We start from the raw sequence: 19,065 nt of genomic DNA, 5'->3' as shown, positions 1-19,065 counted from the left end.
ATTACCTTTGAAAAAAAACGAGGCTTAATTTTCTAAAGGTAACCCAGAAAACATGAGGAAAATGAAGGACTAAAGAACTTCCAATTGACTCAGATGACTATACCCACACAGTTTTCTTGGCAGAATTGTGGCAATAATTCTGGAATGTTTTTGGCTTCCCACTTTAATCTATAGCACTGGGCTTTCCTGATAATTCCCCATCCAAGTCCAACCCTGCTTAGCCTTTTGGAGCAGAATCAAGATCACCGGGATTCTGCCAAATGCTGTGAATCTATTATACTTAGGACTTAGCACATTTTCATTGTGAATGAATTGCTTCAATTTATTTTTAAAAAACAATAGAACGTAAAGAAGCACCTTCTGATTTTAACATTGTAAATGTTGATTGACAGGAGTTTTCTCTATTTCACCATAGCAAGGTAGAAGAGAGCCCTTTCACCAATCAGTCCTAAAAAATAGATATAACTGACTGATGAAAAATTGCTTCATAATGTAAACCTGTACATTTGTATCCAGAAATTATTGCCATTACATTCAATAGCATTTCCATACAAGGGAATATAGGATGGCAGCTTTACTGTATGATCAGTGTATGAGTAATTCAAAAAATGAGCAAGCTATATCACTCACAATGAAACTTTATTAAAGGCTATATAACAATAAAACTAAGATTGCCATCATTTATTGTGCAGTGATAAGAAGTGTGGTACTTTAAAATATTTGGCTATACAGTGCATCCATTCTGGTATTTATTAAGAGACCTGTCATAAAGTAATTGACAGTCCAAGAGATTACTGAAGAACTCCCTGAGGCATTACCTTAACACAGTTGTGGGTTTGCATCCTCTGAGAAAGATGAGAGCTAGACAATTTCAAACTGGAAAATAAGATCAGCAAGCTAAAACCAGATGCCAGCAGGTTAGAGCAGATTAAAGTAAAGAAGCTGAAGAATAAGAAAACCAAAGAATACCTTGAGAAGAAATATTACCTGGAAACAATCAAGATTAAAGAAACACTGGAAATAATAAAAGAGCAAATAATAGCTATAGACAAGAAGATCACCAGATATGAAACTTGAATTGCATACTGTATAGGCAGAATCTTTAATTTCAATCAAATCAGAAACATTTCTACCAATCCATCAATGGAGAGATTGCAATGAACCAGTTGATACCTGACAAAGAAGAAACAATGCAGTTCTGGATGCAGCTATGGGACAGCCCAAGGCAAGTATGTCAAACTTGCGATGTCACGTGACGTCGCACAACGTATAGGGCCGGTTTTGCCATTGCCGGCAATGGAGTGGGTGTGGTTTCCACGTGATGCGTCCGGCCCATGAGCTGGCAGTTTAACACCCCTGGCCTAAGGAATTATAATAAAAATTCAGCTTGGATAGAAGAGATAGATAAGAGTTTTAAAAAAACTGAAATAAAAGAACTTAGAAAGGGAGGAAAAAGAGGTAAGGTAGATCAAAAATTAATTAGCACCAGCTGAAGATAAACTGTACGACTTTTGGTTGAAACATCTTACTGGTCTACACCAAGCAGAAAAGAGATATAAAAAATAAAATAGCAGGCAGAGTAGATAACAACAACACCTGGCAATGGCTAAAAGCAGGAAAAATAAAGACACAGAGGAGTTAATTCTGGCTGCACAAGACCAGCCTTAAGCAGAAATGCATACAAAACCAGAATTGAGAAGATAGCTAGATAGATAGGATTTCTTGCAGATTTTTTAATCCACCATTGTTGCTATTTTGTCATTCTATTGCTTGTAGCCAGTCTGTGCAATCTTCTTATAGCAGCTAACTAAGTGATCCACTCTCCCTGCAAAGAAGCTGAAGAAACAGTGGATTACCTAGTTAACTGCTGTAAGAAAATTGCACAGACTGACTACAAGCAGTAGTATGACAAAACAGCATCAATAGTGCATTGGAAGATCTGCAAAAAATACCACTTGCCTGCAAGCAAGAACTGGTGGGATCATAAAATAGAGAAAGTCAAAGAAAATGGAAAAGCTAAAGTGCTCTGGGACTATAGAATTCAAACATACAAGCACCTGCCAAATAACACCGGAGACTTAACAATTGTCAATAAAAAAGACAAAAAAGTCTTGGCAGTACTTGGAGACAGCAGAAGAGAAAGAACTAGAGAAGATAACAAAATACAAAGACCTTCAAACAGAAATAGAATCACTCTGGCAAAAGAAAGCAAATGTAGTACCAATAATATTAAGTGCCTTGGTTGTAATCCCAAAACAACTTAAGCACCACTTGAACACCATTGATATTGACAAACTCACCCTCCGTGAATTGCAAAAGGCAACTTACATCCTAGGATGATACCTTCCGACTTCCACATCTCCCTATCCAAGTCTTTGGGAAGGACTCAATAGATGAATAAAAATGCCAAATCCAGTTGATAGTGTGATGAACCATAATATTCATATCCAAGCTTTAACTATCACTTTTATTTCATAAGGATGATTATGAGATTTACGTAGAATTCAGCTTTTTTGGAAGTAAAAGCAATCTTGAGGCTAGCACTTTGTAGTACATTAACTTTCTTTTTATTTATTTTTTTAAATACAATAATCATTCCTTTTTTAAAAAAACACACAAAAGCATTTGGATCCTTGCAGGTACCTAGCCAAAAATTACCAATACATTCTCTAGCACCAGATAGGAGATACAGAGAATGATATGTGACTGAGTGTCCCTACTGGATTTTATTTCTATTTCTCATTCAATTCTATGGACAATTATAATCTATTCCTATTATCAATTACTTCTCAGCTTTATAAAGATATTTGTAGTCAAAGTGAGCCTAGGTTATTTTGAAGAGCAGGTTGAAAAAAATATAAACGTGCATTATATTTGAAAAAGTAGAGTGCAAACACAACATGCTCTTTAATGGGACATAATGGAGAGGAAATTTATTGGGGTTGGGCAGTAGTATGGAAGTATTTTAAGCTTTCATTCACTCAGGAGCAAAATTTGATCAGAGGGATTTGTTTTTGTTTCTTTTAAAGAAAATTTTATTGATTTTCTAGTTTTACATTTAAATATTTGAAAAGCAACGTGGCGACTAAGTTGATCAATAATTCAATAACATACAAATATCTTTAGTACAGATCTCAAACTATTACATTAAATATTTCCTCTCTTTTCCCCCTTGGTATTTACTGTCTCATATTTAAACTAATACAATTCTTATTATATCAATTAAATAAAAATAACTTTCTTACATTTATCAGTAATTTTTAGTTTATACATATCTTAGTTATTTTAACATTCAATCTTTTTAGACAATCAATGTCCTAATTAGTTTTCCCCAATTTTTGTTTCCCATTGATATTTAAATTTTACATTTAATATTTATAATTTCCAAGTTTTAAATAACCCCAATTCTCTTTATCACAATTCATCACAAGATCTAATGTTCAGGATACATGTCTTATCTATTTGAATTCTCACCATCTTACATCAACTGATTAATAATACAATATAACATTCTTATTTTCTGGTAATTTCCAAATATCTTAAATTTAGTAACCAAAATTTCTCTTATTTCAACATTTAATACTTCCTCTCTTTTAATATCTATAATCTCATATTTAAACTCATAATTTTTATTATTACTACTAAGTAAAAACATATTTATTACATTAATCAATAGGTTTTTAGCTTATATATATCTTAATTACCTTTACATTTAACCTTTATAAGCAAATCAATGTTCAAATTTAACTGTTAATATTTATACTTCCAAGTTTTAAATGACTAAAGTTTTCTTTATCTCAACTCATAACAATATCTGGTATTCAAAGTACACATCTTATCTATTTGAGTATGTTCTATTTTAATTCTCACTGATAAGTCAAAGTCCCAATTTTCTTCAGTCTTATTCTAGCTTTCTTTCTTTGCCACATTGTCTTCCATGTCTCTGTGTTTGAGTCATCAAATAAACCTCCCTGTGTTGCTATGTATATTGTTTGACTTAGAAAAAGCCATCCGGTCACCCTTTTTTTGAGAGGACTAACAAATCATCTCTCTATTTTCCCATCTTGACGTAGTTGTCCTAAACTGTTTATCTTCTCTTCGGTCTGTTCTTCTTGATCCTCAGGTTTCTTCTGATTTATATAGGAAGTCTTTTCCCTTTTCCATGTTGTCAGTCCCTTTTCTGGGTTTTCCATTAACTGTATTTGTTGATCAGTTGAATATTCTGTCATAATATTTAATTGTTCCACTTTTTCTATTATATTCTGTGTAGTTGATTTTTTAGTTGTGATCAAAGTTTGAGTTCATATATCTGGGCTGACATCTTGTTCTTTTCTGTAACTTCTTATTTCATCAGTAGCTGTAAGAATAGTTTCATAGATAGCTTTCGACATAAAGAGAATCTGTTCCTGATCTTCATCCATATTCTCTTAGTTATGTATTAGATTAAAAGCTTTACAATCAGAGAATGCAAAAAAAATTGTCACTGAGTATAGAACACAGCTGGGCTTCTCACAACTGATATCTCAAGGTTACAAAAGTCTTATCTATAGTCTGGGCTACTAGCCAAGTCTCTTTTAAGCAATAACAAGTTGTAACATCAGGTTTAGCCACAAGATGTCGCCCATACCATTTAGAGTTTTCTTTTAAGTCCAAATTTTTTATAATTTTTTCAGTTTTACTTCTTTTTTGTAAGTAAAAACCCAGATCTCCAGCAAAAATAAAAAATCTTTGAGTCCACAAACTTAAAAAAAAAAATTCCAATTAGGATCAAGTTATGTTTTAAACTCCCCTGGATAGTCAGTCGCTGCTGTTTTTAGAGGGAGGGATATAATCTCCCTTCCCTCTCCACAGGGGGGAGAGTACTTTGAGCAGCTTATATAGGTAAAAAAGATAGTTTGGATTTAAGAGAGGTAGATCTCACCCAGTCTCAACTGCACTGGTATATAGTTGCCTGATGGTAAATGTGACTTTGGCTGTCTGCAGCCTAGTGACGGGCCATATTTATATGACTGGTCTTTTGTCCGCCGGTTTGGAGGGCCGCCCCAGATCAAACAGAAAGGCTACCACCCTCCCGTGATCAAGCAGGGATCCTTGCTGGTCGCCCCATACAGGGCGACTTTTGACCCTTTCTAGGGTCCCCCAGTAAAGTGAAACTGGACATGGAAAATGGAGCTTGCCTTCCAAACGTCCATGTGGCCACGTTGGCAAACTGGAAGTCAGAGGGATTTGTTATTTTGTGTTTATTCAAAACAATTGTGTCAGCTTTGCCCTATTCCATGTTCAAAACCAGTTTCATCTGAACAGTAGGGAAGGGATAGTACTTTCCATTGCAGCTGAGGGCAGCAAGCTATTTTGGAGATGCAATGTTCAGCTATATAGCATAGACTTCTTTAGATGTTACCTAGCCTGATAATGAAATGTTTGGAAACCAACCCACAAGCTTGGAGAACAAACCTTCACCCCAGTGGTGGGATTCAGCCAGTTCACACCACTTCAGCAGAACCAGTAGCTAATTTTTTGTTGCCCAGGCCCAGAATGGACTTCTGGAAGCAGCATCCACACAGAGAACTGGTTGTTCACATATTTGAATCCCACCATTGGCTAGGGTATCTTGTGCCTCAGTGTATTCTTTTTCAGCCCGTTGTTAAGATCGCTACCTCGGTTATCTGTTGATGGTACAACCCATGCAGGGTCTTGTGTTACCATGGCATTTCATCTGCTTGATCTTTTTTGCAGGTCTGCTGCTGCCTTAGGAATTTTCCCAGCAGCTCAGCTTTGGGTGCCATTTTACCAGTGGTGGGATTCAGCCAGTTTGCACCACTTCGGCAGAACTGATAGCTAATTTTTTGTTGCCCAGGCCCAGAACGGACTTCCGGAAGCGGCATCCACACAGAGAACCAGTTGTTCACATATTTGAATCCCACCACTGCTTCACCTTCATAGAGTTCTCTGCTATCAGTGGAACAGCTTGCCTCCAGAAGCAGTAAATGCTCCAACACTGGAAGTTTTTAAGAAGAGACTGGACAGCCATTTGTCCGAAATGGTGTAGGGTTTCCTGCCCGAGCAGGGGGTTGGACTAGATGACCTCCAAGGTCCCTTCCAACTTTACTATTATTATTATTATTTGCCAAGATAGATTACTGCTTTGTATATTTTAACAGTAGGGCTGGTCATCAAAAGCAGGACATTGCAGTTAATTTTCTATTATTCATATCATTAACTTTTCAAGCTTATTTCTTATATACTATCTCTGCTGTCAGAGATATTCCAGTTCCAGTTGAGAAGTCAATTATTCATAGATAGAAGAAAGTAGGTATCTGTTGTGATTCCGTGCCAGCTGGTGCTCGCAACAGCTGAGTCTGAGGAATCTGAGGAGGAGGTGGAGGAGGCATTTGAAGGGCCATCAAGGGCAGAGGGAGGCTCTGATAAATTACAGGACTCACAGGATTCTGCCATAGGGAATGGACTATAAGTCTGAAACTTACAACAGTATCTGAAATTATCAAATAACCTAATCTTCACATTTCTCAAGAAACAAATCTTTATATGTTCCAGAAGAACATATATAGAACGTGTTTCAAAGTTTGCTTTGTATTTAGACACCTGCTATCTCTGTTTCAGTTTTATATCCAGTTGTGAATTCTGTGTTTCCATTGTTGCTTTTTCTTGTTCTTCACTAGAGACAATAATCATTCTTCACTTGAGACAATAATTGTACATGCATTCATATTTTCTTCTTTCAATCCATTCAACTACCAACTATAACTGAATATTGAATTGTACAATTATGACCTCTTTGTTTTCAAATTAATGCTTTAGCCCATATTCCCATCCTATTAATTTTAAGTATTTCAAATTAATTTAATTGAAGTCAAAACCTTACAGTCTTTTTTTTATTAATTTTTTTTAAAATTTTACAATAAAAACCCCTTCCCCAATCCCTCCCAACCCACCCCAAAACCCTCCCCCGTTCTTCCCAGAGCTGAATACAGGCTTAACTAGATCTTAAAAAAAAAAGTTTTAAACCCAAATAAACCTTAAGCAAATATAATTACACTCAATAAACAAATTGAAAAATACTTTAACTCCATTATATATAAAAAACAAAAAGGGGAAAAACAAAAGAGAAAATAAAAAAGAAATAAAAGAAAAATAAAAAATTAAAGAATAATAACAATTACACTTCTAAATAATATCTTAAACTTATATAAATTATTCAAAAGCTAGATAATATTTTCTTATATCATACTTATATTGTATAAAATTTATCCATCTTTTCCACACTGAAAGATACTTCTCTTGCGATTGATCTTTCAAGAAAGCCGAATTTTTTGCCATTTCCGCTAAGTAGGAAACTTTAAAAAACCATTCTTGCAAAGTAGGCAAAAATTCCTTCTTCCAATATTGCCCTATTAACAACCTTAAAAACCATCCATGCTGGACTGTGATCTGTCAATGTCCTTGAGAATATCTTTACATTCTTTACTCTAAAGTATAAATCCGTTGTAATAAAAAAAAAGTCAATTCTTGAAAAAGATTGATGTCTATCCGAAAAGAAAGTGAAGTCTCTCTCTTCCAGATTGTGTTCTCGCCAATAGTCTCGCAACTCCCAGTCCTCTTTCAAATCAAAAAAAGCCTTAGGTAATTTAGCCTGTTTAAAAGAAGTAGAAAGTCCTTTTTTGTCTCTACATGTGTCTAAAACTCCATTCCAATCTCCCATCAATATAACAGATCTGTAATCCAATAAAATCAATTTTTGATGCAACAACCTATAAAATTGTTCCTGTTGTTGGTTTGGTGCATACAAACCTACTATAAGTATTTTCTTACCATACAATCCCACTTCAATCATAACATATCTCCCTTGAGGATCAGAATCTACTAAACAAGCTGATAAATTTTGCTTAACATAAATAACTACACCCCCTTTCTTCCCAAGAGCAGAAGATACAAAATGAGATCCCAATTGAGCATTAACTAAATATTTTTGATCCTTAGAGATAATATGCGTTTCCTGCAAACAAATAATGTCATTGTTATGCTGCTTCAAATAGTGAAATATTTTCTTTCTCTTTTGAGGGGAATTAAGGCCATTAGCATTCCATGTCAGGAGCTTTACCATCTCCCTCATCCAAAAGCCTGGAGAAGACTGCTTGAAGATCTGCCATTGAAGATTGTTTCGAAGATCTCTTAGGTCTTGCTCCTCCCACAGGCTCAGAAGCAGATTCTTGTAAAACTTCTTTGATATCTTTCTTCTGTTGTTCCTTTTCCTTACGTCTATGCGCTGCCTGAGTCATTCTTTGCTCTTTCATCTCAACTTGTTGAAACCACTCAGCCTGTGATTTTCCAGCTTTCATCAACACAGCTTCTTCAGACTGCTGTTCAACCTCCTTCCCGTCCAAGACTTTAAGGATTATAGGTGGTGATGAGCGTGCTCCCAGGACCGAAGTATAAAACTCCTTTGCTTTAAAAACAGTATTAAGTCTATAAAGTGTCCCACTATTCCAGTTGGAATATCCCATCTGAATGGCATTTGCCTTTTTTAAAGTTCATCAGCCAGAAAAGCAAACTCTTTTCTTCTTCTTAAAATTTTAGATGGGATCTCCTTTAAAATTATAACATCTTGTGCAGCAATCTGAAATCTCTTGTTATAAAAAGCTTGTATGATTTCATTGCGCAGAGATCTTTTCCCAAAGTAAATTACCACATCTCTTGGCAGGTTTCTTTGCTTTGCAACCCAGGAATTAACTCTAAATATTTTTTCAATTTCTCTAGATATTTCCTCTTTTTCTCTGTCCAAGATCACAGCAAAATCATTCACTACCATCTCTCTCAGGTCTTGTTGCATGTCCTCTCTCAAGCCCCTGATTCTTAAAGCAAACTCCATCTCTCTATATTGGGACATAACAATTTCATCTTGTGAAATTTCCACCTTTTTCTCCATTCCTTCAAACTTTTCCTCCAAAACCTCCACCTTGTCTGCAACTTCTTCAAGTCGAGAATCCAATTTTTCAACCACAGAAGTAAGTTCTTTTAAAGCCAAAACTATATCTTGCCTCAAAATACTATTATTCTCCACTAAAAGCTCTTTCATTTCACCTCTGATTTGAGATATAGCATTTCCCATTATATCTTGCATATCTTTTACCATTATTGGTTGCAGAGGGGAAGAAGATGGTGGTATAGGTTTAGGTTGTTGTGCTGGTAGTATCGCAGGAGAAGAAGCCACCTTCGGTACTGTAGAAGTTGCTTGACGCTTTGAAGCCATTTTCAAAAATGTATTTCTCCTTTCCTCCTTAAGAAAAAAATACAAAAGATACAAAAAAAAGTCCCTTAAAAAAGTAAAAAAAAAGAGGTTAAACAAAGAGGGAAAATAGTCCTCTTAAAATCCAAATCCACTTTCAAAAAATCATTATAAGTAATCAAATCCGTTCCGTTCCATTCCGGTCACTTAAAAAAAAAAAAAACCCTGCCGATCGCCATTTTACTTTCCCTTTCAGCAAAAGAAAAAAAAAGGGAATAAAAATAAATCTTTAAACTAAAAGTCCAAATAAAATAAAAAAAAATAAAATCCTTTATTCAGCTCTGTCCGCTTTTAAAATAACTCACCAGATCTCTATAATCGCGGAGGTGGGAGCGGCATCTCGCTTTGTCCCTGGAGACAAAGACAGCTGAGAAGCGGAGACAATCTGAACTCCGTGGGAGCATTCTTTTCACCCCCCAAAAAAAATTCCTTGGGGGGTTTCAGAGGCTCTACCACTATTCAGATGATACTCCCCTCCCTCCCTTTGCCCGGGAAGGAGGTTCTGAACCACAGAACAGCTGATGCCTGCTGTTCTTAGCGGTTCTAACACTTTCTCAGGAGGAAGGCTACAAAGTAGCCACCATCGCCAGCGCAAATCCACCGGAAGTCCAAAACCTTACAGTCTTGAAACAGTCCTTCTCCTTCAAATACACACTTCATTTTAATCTTGGAAGATAGCTCTTTATTGTTTCTTATTGATTGTTGCTTTTATGTTGGCATGATGTCTCTTCTAGGAGAAAGTTTTCTCTCTCACTTAAAATATTAGAACCTCAGATTTTTTTTATGAAGCTGAAAAATGGAAGATTCCAGATAAATAAAATGAAGAGTTTTTCACACAGTAGTACTCACTATTACACAATATAGTGATGCAATGCTACTTTATAAGGTCTCCACTTTCTCAAAAAGTTTAAAATAAAATCACGAAGCTAATTATGTTATTTTCCTACTGCACCTGATAATAAGGCTTACTTCTTGCAAGGAAATCTGCTCTAGTTTTTATTAACCAGAACATTTTTGAGGGTTTAAATGACTCAATATATGGTATTTAACATTTTTATTTTCTAATCATAATTGAAAACATTTAACTCTACTTTTTCAATACCTATCCAGTGAATGCACTTAATACCACTTATTGTCAAACATTAACCTTAGAATCCACTAGAAATTACATAACTTTTGATATATTTAATTTAAGAATTGAAAGAAAAGTCTTCATCAGCTAAGCCTCCCATGTTCCCTTCAGATGCAGGGTTCAATTGGCTTAGTTGGGTCTTCCCTTGTGGCCAAAACCTGCTGCTCCACCTGTCAGTTTTCAGATAAAAAGAAGTCTGGGAGGACTCTGGTTTCTTCACAGAATATGGACACCTCCTTTCAAGGGAACACCACCAATGGTTTTCAGACCAAAAAGGGGTTGGGGAGGACCTGCTGCTCCTCTATGCAGTGAGTACGGGCATCTCCTTCCAACAACCTTTTCCTGCTCATACTTTTCCTGCCCACTGTTTTCAGACTCAGGAGAGTCTGGGAGGATCTGCTGCACCTTTAAGCAGTGAGTACGGGCACCTTCTAATCCGGGCTTTGTTCACTGACTTCCCAGATGGTTGCCCAAATCCGACTCTCTCATTTTCCCTTCCATTCCATTCTCACACAGCCTCTCCCTTTTCTCTAACAAAAACTCCTGTGCTCTGGCCAAACCCACTTGCTTTTCAGGGTCTGTCACTTGAACAGATCCTTTTTGTGATTAGGAAAGGCCAGAGGGAGCAAGATCCAGCTTTGATTGGGGAAAAGATCTTCTCATTCACACACACAGACATACACACATTTCCCTCGCTCCCTTGGGCTTTAAAAGTTAAAATTTAGAGGTACTCACCTTCTTTCCAAAGCAGCCCTTGAGCTCAAACTTAAAACTCCCTTTACTACCCTTGTTCCAGATGGGCAGGATCTGCAAAACCCACCCACAGACACAAGGGGTCTGCTACCTGCAAGATGGAGGCTTACCCAGGCCCAGTACATTGGTCAGGTGAGTTTAGAGTCCCATTCTGGGTGCCAAATTGTTGAAAGCAAAAATCATCAGGGTCCAGTCTAATCTGGGAATAAAATGGAGGCTGTTTGGAAAGAAGGTTCTTGTTTATTTAGTTGCCAGAAACTTCAGTGACACAGCGTGTTTCTGGGGTAGCTGACAAAATAGATCTGGCAGGGATGGGTTTTTATACCTTTTGGAAGTTTTGTGTTTGGAGTTATTCCTGTTTGAGGTTGTTCCTATTCCTGAGTCATGTATTTTGACCTGAGCTTTTGCTATTCTAATGGTGGTGTTAATCCTATTATGTCCTAAAGGCCATGTTCTGTCCTTGGGAGTCTTTGTTTTTCTAATCCCATCAGCTCAAACCTTCTCTGGGGCTGTGACTGAAGGCGTTTTGCTTACGATTAGGTGGCCCAGTCTTTCTGAATAGGATTATCAAATCTGCATTTCTACAGAGCTGGCCTGCTCAGTTTCTGCTTAGAAGAAAGGGAGAAGTTTCTGCCTTTTAAGATTTTCTCCATTATTCATTTGGGGGAATTTAATATTCTGCCCTTTTAAATATCCCCCCAAATATTTCCTTCTTTAGGAGGGTGGATGGGTGCTGACTTCAAACATAAGTATATAGATGGAAAACATATCTCAGTAAAACACTTTTAATATAATAAAAGTAGCTCCAGACAAGTTTTGTTATCATCAGTATGGCATTTCACTCCTTTCTGAGGAAAGTGAACTCTAATGCCTTCAGTATCAAAGACACCCCCTCCCAAATTAGTAGTATCCCCAAAGTATTGAAAAATATATCATTAGGATGTTATGTCTCTGTTGTCATGTTTTCCTATACCTTAAATATTATTAAAATAGAACAGTTGACCAACAGGCCTCTCAATAAAATACACAATGTAGGAACTTCTGCTTTTGCACAGTAGCAACTGGTTGCAGGCTTGCGAATTCTCCACAACCCTGCGGCTAATTTCGCCCTACCAGGAGACCCTAAATGGATCTAAGTTGCCCCGGAGAGGCGATGAAGAAAGAAGGGTGCCTCAGCGATTCTGGAACAACGGCGGTTGTTCTGTTCGACTTGGGGAAAGCCTTTTAACCCAACAGGACAAAATCTGGTCATACTTCATCGACCAGCCCAAGCTACTTGCAACCGAAGTCCAAAAGTACTAACCAGCACAACTGTGAACAGCGTGTTTAAAACAGGGTGAGGAATTTGATCTTCTCTTTTCTATTATATAATTAATTTCCTGGAAAAGATCCCCAAGAACAAAATACCTCCAAAAGGGAAGGAGAGGGATTTCCACCCCACCCTTATACTAACAGAAGCGGTGAATTAATCTTTTTATGGAGGATCAAAATATATGAAAGTGAAATAAACATAAAATCTGAAATTTAAAACTTAAATCTGGGTAACTCTAATATTGTTGAATGGTTAAGACTCTCATTCTAAAGACAATTGTTCATTTTGGAAATTGAAAAAGAAATAGATGCTGACACCTAGTGGTGGATGAAGACTATGACAGCTATGACTTTCATATAAGACTTGCAAAACTTGGGAAAAACTAATCTGTGTTTATGACTTTCAAAGCTTTAACAACAAAGAACAGCTGTGGCAAAAAATGGTAATCTGGGCTGTAGACAAAGAATTATAAATTTCAGCGGGAAAAGTCTTTTTTGAACTATTTGGATTACAAATATCTATTTAACCGGGACTCTAAAGCTATTTGCAGAGAAAAGAAAAGAAGAGAAAAACTCAAATTCTTGGCCATTGACACATAGAAAGAACATATCAAGAAAACATAAATACTCCACAGGAGGAGATATATAGTATACTGCAACTAATTCAATGATTTTAAACCACAAAGAAATTCAAAATAACTTTGAAAATATAAATCAATCTGTTTCCAAGTTAACTTTACAAAAAAAAATTTCCCAGAAAACAGCAAGAGAGAAGGAGCAGATAAAACAGATAAGTGGATACAAAATTGAGAATAGAGACTTAAAGATGGAACTTAACAAAACAAGGAAATATGATTTAATCCTAGCGGACATTTTTTTTACAAGAATTGGAAAAAAAACTTATCCCTTAAGACTACAAAATAAGTCTGAGGACAAGAAAACAGACTGGATAAAATGAACTGTAGAGATGTCAGGAACATTGGAGAGAAAGCAAATGATAAGAGAAGCGGAGAGAAAGAAAAAGATTTTCAACAAACATGGAAAGCCAGAAGCCCCGTACAAAGACACTTCATCTGATTTTCTTTTTAAATCTTCAGTAACATTTCTGAACATATGGAAAGACCTTTTGACTCAGCAAAATACATTGATCGAGAAAGATATTGGGCAAAGGAAAAAGACTAAAGTGGAAATCAAGAAAATAGATGATGGAACTTACCAGAGAGAATACTTAAAAAAGAAACATTTGTTTGAATATGGTTAAAGAAATAGAAAAGATTTGGAATATATATGTCATTCTAAGAGGGATGAATCCCTCAAATAATATAGTATGCTTTTTTCCCTTTTTTATTATATTTCTTGATATGAGTAATATAAAAATTTGAAATGGCTTAGATAAAGGAAATGTTTTAGATATTTAAATGTGATTGAATTTAAGAAAATTATAACGGATAAGAAAATGTTTTGAATAAGAGTTAGACTAGATGACTAAATGTATTAAATGGAATATTTAAAGATTAAACATATTTTAATTATGATTTAAAAGAATAAGAAATCTTGGAAACAAATATATATTAGCTTAGGAGGGATGTATATTTTAAGTAGTATGTTATTTTTATGTTTCTTTATTCTTGCTCTCCTTTCTTTTTTTACTGTTTTATCTATTTCTTAAGAAATGTAAAAATGCTGAGATGGCTCATATGGCAAAAAATCTTAACCAGTAAGAATACTTTGAATTTTGTGGGAGAAACAAATTTAAATAAGGACTGTAACAGGATCTATGATAAGGCAACCAGAATGATTGGATAGAAAAGAAATATTATATTGATGTGATTATTATTTTTAAGAATATTGGGAAAAATTATATATTTAATTGTTATCTATCAAAACAATAAGAATTGTATTAACTCAATGTTTGCAAAAGAGGACATTTTGGGGAAAACAGGAAATCAACTAAAACCATTATGTGGATTATGGATTATAGAAATCAATTATTAGTGATTGTTTTGCAAATGTAAACCCAGACAACATACTGTTCACGAATTATTAAGTGATTTATGTTTTTTTAAAAATCAATAAAATATATTACAAAAAAATACACAATGTAGCAAAATATCTTCACTTGCAATTTTACTGATAGTGATAGCAGGAAAACAAAATAATCAGGTTAGAAGTCAAGCAACATGCTTCCTGGATATTTCTCACAGGTTATGAGGAAAATTCTACAATGCCAAGTATTTTAGGTATATTGCATGTAAATCCGTTATAAGCGCTATAACAATCAGCACGTTATTTTTTAAACAATAAACTCCTGCAAATACATTGACTGCTTACATAATGTCAAAAGTATGGGAGTATAATATGTATAAATCCTTTGAGACAAAAGCAAAAGGCACAAGAACACATTTGCTTTTTTATATGAAGGGATAACTTAAAGCAACTGTTCCTTGGGCTCCCTGCTATACAGGTCTTTATTTTGCAAGAAAATATATCAGAAATATATAAATATGTAATTTAGAAACAAAGAACACATTCTCAAACTGTTTGTTCCTCTCCCATGACTGAATTGCCAGTTATTACAGATAGGTCTTGATTAGTGCCGTGAAATGTTTGCATTATTTGAATTCAAATAATGTTGTATTATTTGATAATATAATAATAATAAAGTAAAACTTTTATGGAAAATATGATAACTGGTTTCAGCTCGACAAAAATAGGCAATGAAAAATGTTTAACATAATGTTTCATATGTATATTGGTAAAATATTACAGTAATGGATAAAAAGAATATACTTATAATTTAAATTTAAAGTTAACAAAAGTCACAGGGTGGTTATTGAAAGCAAAATAAAAACAGATTCTACTGTAGATTCAGGTATTCCAATATCTTTTCCTGTTTTAGTATTGCTATGACCACTTTCATATTATTTAAACTGGGAAGCCAACATGGGCAGAAAAGCATTTTTTGCTCCAATCCAAATCTCTTCTTTTAAAATTTGTGTTGTTTTCCTGTGATGGGATCTTTCTTTTCTCCATTTTCCACTCACAAAGATTAGCAACATCTAAAATTCTAACCACAACTCTGCATGTACTAGATTCAATTGCACATGCACTAGACTTACATTAATTGAATTTTGGGTTGAATTAAATACAGTCTGGTATCAATTTACTGTCTATGCTAAATTGAATATTGCATTATTTGAATTTGCACAAATTGCAGCCTATCTATTATCTATCCTGATTTGGCAGCTACTTAAATATCATTTATCTAAGGGGTTATTTCTGCTCATGTTGGCTTCCCAGATCATGAAATACAGCAAAAAAATGACATGCTCTAAACCTCATTTGACAAAAGTCTTTCCAATCATAGCATGTAAGGACTATTGTTGGAAGAATGGTCTGAATACTTTAAAAGGCTGGCAAATAACTGATTTATTTCAGGTGGATTTGGGATGGAAAAGATATGGAATAGTGTAGGAACACAATTTTATTTGGGAGGGGAAGTGTGAAACTTTGGCCCACTTGACCTTTGAGTGAAGATCTGAGGGATGCATGCAGACCATGGATGTGACCAGGACAAAAAAATAAATGATTTAATTTACATTAAATTAATATTATTTTAATGTTTTTAATCAGGATCCCCTTCGATTACACTAAAAATTATAATTTAGTGACAACTTTTGTGTGGCTCAAAGGGCTGCATTCAGGACTTGAAAAAGTCCAGCAGTATGGTCACATGGTTTTTCAACTTATATGTCACTTAACAACAGTTTCCAGTCCCATTAACAATTAGCATTGTTAAATGAGCACCACTACCTGTATAGTATAATTTCAAGTTAAACACAGCACATCCTCCATTGTACATTACTATGGAAATGAACTAATTAAAAAATTCTGCTTATAGGATATTTACATGGTCAGAATGTGTGAGTCATGACTACGATGCATTGCTGAAGAGTGATGTATTAAAAATATCATTAGTAACAAAGCTCCTGGTGTTAAAGGACATGGCTTTGCAAATCCAAGGCTGATCACAGACACTGCACACATCCAATGTATTTTTATTAATTCATTTCCTGTAACACAAACTGAAAATGATTATGTCTTATAGCCAATCATTTGGCAGGATTAGCCACAATAATATAATAAATACAGAGAGAGCTTGCTTTTATACACCAATGCTAATGGTCACATAAACCATGAACACATTTACAATGAATCTTGAAAGTTTCCATTTTCATATTGGTAAACAGTCTGTTCTTCGACATTGGGCCTCACTCCCTTTTCCTTCGGCAGCTCTTTCCTTTGAGCTTCGTCATGCTGAACGGTAGCGCCGTATGTTTTCTTTGTGTTAACAAAAATATCACTGTTTAGTTCAGTCTCTTCAGCCAGTTCATCTTGTTCAAGTATTCCACATTTCTCTTCATTCAAACTTTCTGGGTCAGCCCATTCCTGCTTCTCACCAGAAGCAAAGATAGCATAAAATATCACTCCACTATAATGGACTAAAGCAGCTATTAGAAAGACATTTTGCCATTCTTCACGAGTCTAAAGAAATGACATGGGACATATTTTATATAGATTAAATTTGTATTCCATTTTTCCACCAGAAATAACATTAAAAAATAATATATTAAGAAAACAACAAAGCTGTAGTTAAAATATTAAAACTCAGGAACTAAAAACTTATCAAATAATATAATAAATAATATCACTTTAAAGTAAATTGATTTTATCAGCATGATCTCTTTGGAACCAAATAAAACTATTTTTATGCCAAAAGACAGCCTCTGGGCTACTTTAGCAGACAGAATCTAGGAGCATCTGCATAAAAGGCCCCTTTCTTTTGTTACTATCAACTATGGCTGTGATAGTGGAGGAACCAATAGTCCTGATGGCAGGAAAATGTTATATTTCAAACCACAGAAATCTTCAGTTCTGAATTGATCCTGGAGACAAGCAAGTAACCAGTGACGCTATTGTAAAATGAGAGTCACTTCCTGGGGCTAATTAATAATGTAGCCACATTTCGAATCAGCTGAAATTCTGAAAGCATTTCAAAAAGAGCCCAGTGTAAAAATGTACTATAGCTTGAAAAGTAGGGGCCTTATAGTGGCCACTGATATCTGCAGGAAGAACTTTATTACTGTACTAGTTTTGTACAAACACACACACACACACACACACACACACACACACACTCCTGACCAGCACTGAAATCTACCCTTCAGGTTCACTATTAAATTCAGGAGTGTACCCACATTGCAGATTTGAATTTTCATGGAGTTTATAGTCTCATCCAAATGTGGTTTATTTCCTATTCCTAATCTGACTAGATAAAAGTTCAAATGTATCTTCATGTTTACATTAAGAGGTATGGGAGAAAAAAATGAAGATCCTATAGCCCGAGTTTCCCAATACCTTTTTCTGACACTGCTAATAACTTAACTCTCTTGCAAGAGTAATGTTCATGCCAAAATCCACTTGCTGAAATAAAATCTCATATCCCCATCATGTTTTCAAAATGATCAGGAATGGTTTGAAATTAGTGAAACTAATGATGCTTTAAAAACAATAGCTGACTGCCATGCATTTGAAAGTCATTTAGGAAAAAATACATCTCACATAATTACCTTATGTTTTGTCATTGCACCAACAATAAGAGGGCAGACCATTCCTGACAATGTCCCCACTCCATTAGAGATGCCCATGAGAATGCTGGCATACCGAGGTGCAATATCTAAATGGTTGACATTAAATCCTGTAACACAAAATATAACATCTACAAGGTGCATTCTGTGAGCATGAGAATGATTCAAGCAGCTTTAAATACAACTGCTTCCTTCTTGATCATGAATGTACAAAGCCTCCAAGACCTCATAGTCATCTGGAATTTGAGAATTGCAAACATGGTTACCAAATAAGACATAAGAAAAAAGGGATTAAATACATTAGGGCTAATTGTGTTAATTAGATTTAATTTAATGTCAATGTAAAATTAATTAAATATATTTTAGTTTGGGCCCAACTCTCATCTTATTTTTTGAAGTGTGGATTCTGTGCACAGCCCTAGTTTCTCAAAGAAGGAAAATAATAAGTAAAGCATAGAAAAAACAATTATTTTGAAAATAAAGCACTGAAAAGATCATAACCGCTCATATTTCATAGATAATTCAAAGGTTTTAACTGTTAAGATGAAATTATATTACTAGTTTTGAATATTTTAAATACATAAATGATATAACAAACATATTTAAATAGTCAGTCACTTACTATAGCATAATGATGCTTCTTTTTAATTTTTATGAAGTAAAATTTTTCATTAGAAATTAATCAGTTTACAAAGCCATTTAAGAATGTCAGAATAGCCTTTGTCGAAATGGGTAGCAAACAAGTTTGATACCAGATAGATAGATAGATAGATAGATAGATAGATAGATAGATAGATAGATAGATAGATAGATAAATAGATAGATAGATAGACAGACAGACAGACAGACAGACAGACAGAGATATTGCACAGGTGAAAACAGTGGCAATTTTGAAGATAAGGGAGATGAGATAGATA

General features: G+C 34.9%; 1 protein-coding gene across 1 annotated transcript in view; it reads right to left on the bottom strand.

The window, feature by feature from the left end:
- Positions 1-14,651: 14,651 nt before the first annotated feature.
- Positions 14,652-19,065, bottom strand: part of SLC17A8 (solute carrier family 17 member 8) — a 34,033-nt gene continuing 29,619 nt past the window's right edge. Inside the window, exons 11-12 of the mRNA XM_039354070.1 lie at positions 18,131-18,258; positions 14,652-17,045 (exon numbers count right to left, since the gene is read on the bottom strand). Of these exons, the coding sequence (XP_039210004.1) occupies positions 16,707-17,045; positions 18,131-18,258 (467 nt within the window). The 3' untranslated portion in view covers positions 14,652-16,706. The remainder of the gene's footprint in view (positions 17,046-18,130; positions 18,259-19,065) is intronic.

The sequence above is a fragment of the Crotalus tigris genome, unplaced genomic scaffold (assembly GCF_016545835.1).
Source record: "Crotalus tigris isolate CLP2741 ecotype Arizona unplaced genomic scaffold, ASM1654583v1 scf7180000018548.2558034, whole genome shotgun sequence".
Taxonomy (NCBI): domain Eukaryota; kingdom Metazoa; phylum Chordata; class Lepidosauria; order Squamata; family Viperidae; genus Crotalus; species Crotalus tigris.
This window is presented reverse-complemented; position numbering and strand designations above follow the sequence as displayed.